The sequence below is a fragment of the Carex rostrata genome, chromosome 6, assembly GCF_964058835.1.
Source record: "Carex rostrata chromosome 6, lpCarRost1.2, whole genome shotgun sequence".
Classification (NCBI taxonomy): Eukaryota; Viridiplantae; Streptophyta; class Magnoliopsida; order Poales; family Cyperaceae; genus Carex; species Carex rostrata.
The window spans coordinates 7,589,562-7,597,417 of NC_135923.1; the positions used below are offsets into that span (position 1 = coordinate 7,589,562).

At 37.0% G+C, this 7,856-nt stretch overlaps 1 protein-coding gene across 2 annotated transcripts; it reads left to right on the plus strand.

Moving 5' to 3' along the window:
* The first annotated feature begins 2,835 nt into the window (after window positions 1–2,835).
* On the plus strand, window positions 2,836–7,856 carry LOC144555765 (zinc finger CCCH domain-containing protein 53-like). Of its 2 annotated transcripts, none has more exons than XM_078304189.1 (9): window positions 2,836–4,506; window positions 4,603–4,782; window positions 4,885–5,070; window positions 5,145–5,236; window positions 5,316–5,594; window positions 6,091–6,211; window positions 6,552–6,767; window positions 6,894–6,978; window positions 7,202–7,856. In XM_078304189.1, the coding sequence occupies exons 1-8, from the start codon at window positions 3,632–3,634 to the stop codon at window positions 6,925–6,927; spliced, it is 1,983 nt and encodes a 660-aa protein (XP_078160315.1). In that variant the 5' UTR covers window positions 2,836–3,631; the 3' UTR covers window positions 6,928–6,978; window positions 7,202–7,856. The 2 variants fall into 2 exon arrangements, with proteins under 2 accessions (XP_078160315.1, XP_078160316.1); XM_078304190.1 differs by having other exon boundaries at window positions 6,555–6,767.

Sequence of the window (7,856 nt, forward strand, 5' to 3'; positions counted from 1 at the left end):
AGCAAATCATTAGTTTAGCGACGGGGCAAACAAAACAAAACAAAATTATGTCGTTATTAACTTGATGACATAACGAAGAGAATATGCATGCATTTTCGAGATCAGTTGAGATTTACTTCAGGGTCCACAAAAAAGAAACCTAACCTTGAAAGCAGTACACCAAAGCCTGCATGGACTTATGATGGTGCTCTTGAAATTATACCTTGTCATTTATGATTTATGTATCAAATGTGTATTATTTTCTCGGAGAAAGAGAAACCGGAGACGGATTTTGAAATATTATAAGATAGGTTCTTATCAGCTTATGTCCCATGTGCCTTTCTCCGTGCATAGGTCACAGGATTTTGTATGACCGAGAATTGTGATCGGCCACTGTATAAGTGTATAGGCCTATAGGAAAAATTCTCTTGGACATAACAACTGTATCATATATATCGGAATTGTTTCGTTGGATATTGCCAAAAAAAAAAAAAAATGAGGAGATAAAGAGAATTAACGCCGGGAAGCACTTTTTTAATCATTTGATTCCTCTTACAAACTTGATAAGTTTTAATTCTGGATAAAGTTTTTTTTCGATAATTAAGTTATCATTTTTTGTGCTTCACGAAAATAGATCACGCTTAGAATGGTAAGCTCCTATCCTACTACTTCACGGTTCACTTAGTGCTACGATCTTGAGCGTTTCATGCGAAAATTGCTTGAAATGCTAACTTGAAGAATTAGGATTTTTTTTAATGTTTTCTCATTATTTATCATCTAAGATTCACATAATAATTTTTGTATAGTATATTTTTTGATGAGATTCTAAAGAGAAATCACGCAATTAAATAGTAGGGAGAACAGTAAAAAAAATGCTCCTAGCACCTAATTGCGTTATAACGCATCTCAATTTGTGTTATGACGTCTATATTTATTAGCGCTGCGAAACTTTTGCGTTATAATATAATGTTGTATGTGCTGTAACAAATTAAGATATCAATAAATCAACAAAATTTGAATGTGAAGTTATCACGTTAGAACAAACTGAAAGGACAATTAATTTATAGCTTTCAATATGAATATTTGGTGATCGATTTATAACTCAAGAAGAAGACCTCCCAAGAGTAAATAAGTTGCAAATTAAGATCACCATATAATCTTGCTAGTTATAAAACAATTTAATTTTCAATAAATATTCGCGTTTAAGTTTTATCATATAATAAAACATTGTATTGTGTGCTCGTAGAGATTTTTTTGTAAACTTTATTTATTTCTTTGAAAGTGGGTTTTTAATTTTTTTCTATAAAACCAAATGTTAAAGAGTTTGGTTGTACTTGTAAAAATGAATATTTGATGAAACAATAATATCCTATTTTCTAAATTTAAATATACGAGGGTGTTGTAAAGTTCCAACAATAAAGAACACAAATCAATGAGAATTTGATATAATAACTGTGTTATAGTCTGAATTCTGTAGTGGTTCTCGCAATGAAATTGATCTCAATCCTATAGGATCAAATTCAGGTCTTTAATATGTTATTAATATAATTTTTTTTTTTGAGAAAAAATAAGAGTATGTTATTAATATAATTATTTTAGAAGTTGCAAGTACACACATTAGATTTAATGACATTATAATTTTGTAAGCAGTAACGATATCATAATTAAGTATTGTATTTTATCATTAAGGATAGATAATTGGAATTATTTTCTATGGACATGGTTATTACTTATAATCACCGTTGCAAGCCATTTTCTTGCCGGAACCGAATCTCCTGCCATTAAGAAAATGTCATGCAAAATTTATTATAACTTTTGCATGGTATTGGTTGACTAGATATGTCAATTCTCAAGGCTCATGAACATTTTATCAACTACTTGGACCAAGTCACAGAAGACCCGGATCATTATGAAATGATTTTTTTTTGTGGAACAAGTTATGAAATGATTTCAATGTCTTGCCATTTGCCAATCGTTGTAAATAGCTAAAATAGCTGATTGAAGGAGAGAAGATCTTCTGCGGCTCTGACTGGCGCGCTAAATCTACTTTCCTTGTCAAAACCAATCAATCTTCACTGAATTCATTTATATACATGTAAATAGAACGTCAGCTAATTCATATTTTGTTTTGTTTTCAAAGTTTCGCCAGATTATAGGCTCATTTTTGTTTATTCTTTTGTTATGATTACTATCTAACCCAGTTGAGTTTTTATATATCCTACATATCTTTACTTGTACATCTTATATCAACCCAGATAAGAGGTGAACTAGAAATTCATGATAGGGGTTGCTAAAATTAAGATAGACAATATATTATTGGTAGGAATTGAATCCAAGCTTTTCACAACCACAAAGTACTAGACTATAAATAGACATGTAATATTTTATGAGAGGACTAGACTATGTAAAAAGTTCTAAAAAAATAAATTCAATTAGATTTTAATATACATAACTAAAATTTAAAAATTATAGAGTGATTTAGCACCCGTACCGATGAGTGTAGATCCACCCCAGCAAATGCTTTTAAAATAATATATCATGTATAATTAAAAAAGAAATATGCGAAGCTAGGCGTTTTGTATTATAATATTGTATCAGAAGCCACAAAGAAGCTAGGTGCATTGGTACCGAAACATTTGAACTAAAAATTGATGGCAACTGAATCGATTTATCAAAGCGCTAATCTCTTATGCTGTCTGTGTCTGACCATCTTTTTAGAAATCCACTCCATTACAAAACAACCCCATAAACTATTAAACATGTCACTGTAGTGTGTGCAGCAATGCAATAAAAAAACTAAATAGATAACAATACTTTTATCTTGTCCCAAGAAAATATGCATTTAAAAATCTCCCTATTCATCGTGAAAGGGCAGCAACAACAACACCAGAGAGCAGCGATAAAAGGAGGACAAAAGAGGCCAGAGATGGGTCCTTGTTTCCATGGTTCTTCTCGGAAAGGAAAAAGAAATAAAAACCTAAATTCTGGATTTTAAATTTTGATTACAAAAATGAAAAAACTGAACAGTTCCCAAATTTAGTTTAGGCCCACAAGAAAGCAATAATTTATTTTTTGAAAAAATAAAAGAGGGAGGCAAAGTTTCAGGTGCAGAGAGTGGGAAGTGTCCTTATTTGAGCAGATCTAGATCTATCCACCAGGCTTTGAAATCCCTTTTAGGGGTTACAAATTTTTTTTGCACTCGTGAAAACACACAGACACACACTCCTCTCTACACACTCGCTATTCTCCTCTTCCCAGCCTCTCAAGTCTCAACTCTCAACTCTCAAGCTTGCATCATAGCAAGAGAGAGAACAGTAAACAAGGTAGCTAGTCAGGAAACCAAAAGGTTTCAAACTGGTCTTTTCGGTACAGCTGCAAACCCTAATCTCTCTCTCTCTCTCTCTCTAGCTTTGGAAATGGAGTCAGTACAGTCTGCTCTCTCAGTGCAACAGTTCTCTCATCAGTGATATAGCCAAAGAGATAAAGAGAGAGGAGATATAATGAAGCACTGCTTCACAGCTCTTTTATTAGATTCCCTCTCTTTGTGGTAACCTTCTATCCTAACCATCTCCCCTCTTTCTTCCCCATATTGAACAAAACACCTCAAAACCAATAAATATCAAACACTCAGAAAGCTTACCATACAACTTCCATGGATGCTTACGAGGCAACAAGGATTGTTTTCTCTAGAATTCAAACCCTAGACCCTGAAAACGCTGCAAAAATCATGGGTCTTCTCTTGATTCAAGATCATGGTGAGAAAGAGATGATTCGGCTAGCTTTCGGGCCGGAAACCCTCCTCCAATCAGTGATTTCCAAAGCCCGAAAAGACATCGGTCTTGTACCGACTTCTAATCCCGGTACACCGACTTCGCTCTCGACCGCACCGTCTCCTTTCCACCTCTCGAGGCAAAACTCAGCTTCACGTCTCCCCTCACCTCTATCAGTTGCGTCTCCATCCTCTTGGGCCCAGCCACCGGTTTTCTCTCGGAGCAACAGCTGCAACGGTAACATTAGTAATGGTATGGTGGATGAGCTGCAGGTCTCTGACGAGCTTATCAGCCCCGGTTGCAACGGAAACGGTACACCATCACCGTTCTTTGGTGCAGGTGGTGCCGATCTAATAGATGAGCTGCAGCTGCAAGATCAACTGTCTTTCCTCAATGAAAGTGCGGCACAAGGGGAGTTCATGGACTATGCCGGTATGGGTACCGGGCACCACCGGAGGAGTTGCTCAGTGAGCGACATATGCTTTTCGGGAGGTGCCGGCGATGGTCTTGGCTGGAAACCTTGTCTCTACTATGCTAGAGGCTATTGCAAGAATGGTACCAGCTGTAGGTTTGTGCATGGTTTGCCAGACGAAAGCACTATGGTCGAACAAGAGCTGTTGCTTCGGTCAAAGAGCCAGCGTCTCATGGCTGCTGCTAGCGGGTTCCCTTTCTCTCCTACTGGATCCATGCCTGCTTCACCATCAGGCTCTAGCAAGTGCCTCAATTTCTTTTTACAGCAGCAGAGTGAGAATCAAAGGTGAATTCTTTGTCCACAACTTAGTTTGATTTTTTTTTTTAAACTTTTTCTCATGCAAGTGGGAAAATCTGAACTAAAAAAAAAATGAAAATTTAGGGCTGTGGCGGCAGCAGCAGCACTCATGCTAGGAGGAGACGACGCACACAAATTCATGGGACGATCTAGGTTTGATAGAGTCGATTTTATGAACATGATGAATCCCAGTTCGAGGCAGATTTATTTGACCTTCCCAGCGGACAGTACTTTCAGAGAAGAAGATGTCTCGAATTACTTCAGGTTAGTGTGATTTCTCATCGGACTTGCTAAATAAGCCTACATGGTTATCTCATTAAATTTTTTTGGAAAATAGTCTGACCCTTCAATTGTTTCAAATAAAAGTATCTATGGGCCGGTACAAGATGTGAGGATCCCATACCAGCAGAAACGAATGTTCGGGTTTGTGACATTTGTGTATCCTGAGACCGTGAAGTTGATTCTGGCGAAGGGAAATCCGCATTTCATTTGTGATGCACGCGTTTTGGTGAAACCATACAAGGAGAAAGGCAAAGTCCCTGAGAAGTATCGGTACGCTTCTATACATTGTACATTTTTCACCTCTTAAGCTCTATATAATCTCTAAATCTAAATGGCTCTCTCAGGACCAAGCCGGCTGGAGATAGAGGTGATTTCTCGAGCTGTACCACCCCTACCGGCCTCGACTCTAGAGACCCATTTGACCTCCAACAATTAGGTATTTACAGTTTCATAAATGGTTTCTCTTGCACATTTGAATTGCTTATGACTAACACATTGTATTTTATTTTTACTAGGAGCTAGAATGTTACATGGGAATAACACAACCGAAATGTTAATTAGGAGAAAGATCGAAGAGCAGCAACAGGCGGCTGAATTGCAACAAGCAATCGAGTTACAGAGCAGGAGATTGATGGGTTTACAGTTGCTGGATCTCAAATCACGGAACTTTAGTTCGCATGGAAATGGCAATGCCAATCTTAATTCGGCAATGGCAGTTGGATCGCCTACTATGTCGCCTATAGCTGTCAGTGCAAGGAGCAATTCTATTAGCCCCGACGAGACTCATTCTGAAGGTTTTATTCTTAATATTTTTCCAAATTTTTTGGATTAAAATTAAGGAAAGTTGAAAGTTGAGCAGAAAGCATTTTGAGATGATAGTGACATGAGCGAATTTTACTACTATAACTCCAGTAAAAGAAAAAGGGTCAAAGAAGGTGAAACTTTGTTAAAGTCAAGAACTGTGAGGATAAGTAAAAGGTGATTTATCCAAATTTACCCTGTGCTAAGAAGCCGCCTTGGCTTATACCAAGAAGGCTTATTTGGTTTCCTTAAAAATAAAAAAGAGGTTGGGGGGGGGGGGGGGGGGGGGGGGGGGGTCCTTTGTTTGCAAAAGCCACTTCAATGCCAACTGCTACCCATTCGCCCAGAATACTCTCATAAATTCTGTCACCATCTGTAACTATATATCAGTAAATGACCAAAGCTCTCAAGATGTGTTATATTTACTTGCTTTTCTAATAAATGTTTTTAGAGTTGCTTTGTAAATTTGAATTTATGGGGGGTGAATAGGTAAAAGTTCCACAGAGGAGGGCAGCTTTACCCAGCAGAGAACGGTCAACGTAGCTTCAGCTGATAAGGAGGAATCTACTGATGAGGCGAGCCCCAACGCTGATAGCGACTTCCAAGAAAGGTGCACACAAAAAAATAACACTGAAATTCCCAAAATCTCAGAAAAATAATATTTATATATATTGTATCCAAAATAATATCGACAGAATCCAGTCCAAGTTTTGTTTTTTATTGGAGCTGCCACTGTGCTCGACAATTTAATTCGCCAATTAAAATTGGCTGGTGGTGTGGTGGGAGTGGGACCACACACCACTGTCACTTTCTCTAAAATCCATCTCATTGCAAAATCGTGCAATTCTTTTTCAGTTTGTTGAAGCAATAGTTAGTTCTGTGTTGCACTTTACCAAACAAATTCTCCCAGGTGTACTTAATAATCAACTGACTAAAATTGGATGGTGCAGTAGTGTGGAGCACAATTTACCAGACAGCCCCTTTGCATCTCCAACTGCAGCCAAAAATGCTTTCAACAAGCTTGATCCATTTTCGGTCTCAGATGTGGAAGTTTCTTCAATTAATGGTGATAATGGCAATGTTCATCTCTTGGGATCTCCAATGTTGTCTCCAGCTACATCTCTAGACATGGCTACCGCCAAATCTTTCTTTTTCCCGGTGACCAGGTGAGTCGGTCAAAAGTTATACCCCTTAAAGTTGCCACATATTTTTTGGTTCTACAACATAATAAAAAAAAATATTTTGATTTCCTAGTACAATCATATCATGTTTTAACATTTTATTGATTGTAGGATCTCTTCTGATCATGGGGCGATTGGAATGTAAAGTAGAAAGGAACCCGGTCTTGCAGGAGTGTGTGAGCCCCTCCTAATCAAAGTTAGCACTAATCTAATTCCCTTTATTCTATAAAACCTAAAATATCTTGCACCTTTAATAGCAGACAATAATCTGCGTAGTGGGTCATAGGTTTAAATAGCGGCTTATTTGTGCTCAATTTGCCATAGCAAGTTACAAGCAATCAAGCACCGATAACCCACTATACATATTAAGCAATCTATATTTTTCTTTGTTTTGAATTGAGTTTTAATTTTTGATGCAGGAATAGTACTAGCAGGAGTTTAAAGAAGAAAAGTGATAGCAAGAATAATATAGTGAAAAAAGAGAAGTGTCAGCATAGGTTTTTACTCTAGTTTAAGATTTTATATAGTTTCTTTATTTTCCTTTTTTTTCTGTATTGATGATAGGCAGCTTTCTAGCCCTTTTTTTAGAAAACTTTACAAAGAGGCCTCTCCATTGTCCCCCACAATATAAAGGCCTTTTTTAGCCACATAAACAAAGAAGAAAAATGCTACTTGCTTGTAAGAAAGGAACAGGACAGCAACAGTTCAGGAGGCATCAGAGATAAGATGCCATGCATATATGTTATTGATTAGATATAATGGTAATAATAGAGGTAGGAAGAGTAGGTCTGGCTACATGCAAGTGCACTTACTTGAAGTACATGCATTAAACGAAGAACTGACAGTGGGTATCTCAGCTTTTGCCCAAGTGATGGGAGGAATGATAGAAAGAGAGAAGGATGGAAAAGTGGTTGAATGCCAGTTCTCAGAAAAAAAAAAAAAAGAGGGTTAATGGATTTTACTGTTTCTTACTTTACAAAAAAAATGTTTTACATGATCTACTATTGTAATTGTAGTGGACAGTCTTATTATAGACAGAAAGAAAGGGAAAGGATGCAAATAATTCATCTTTAA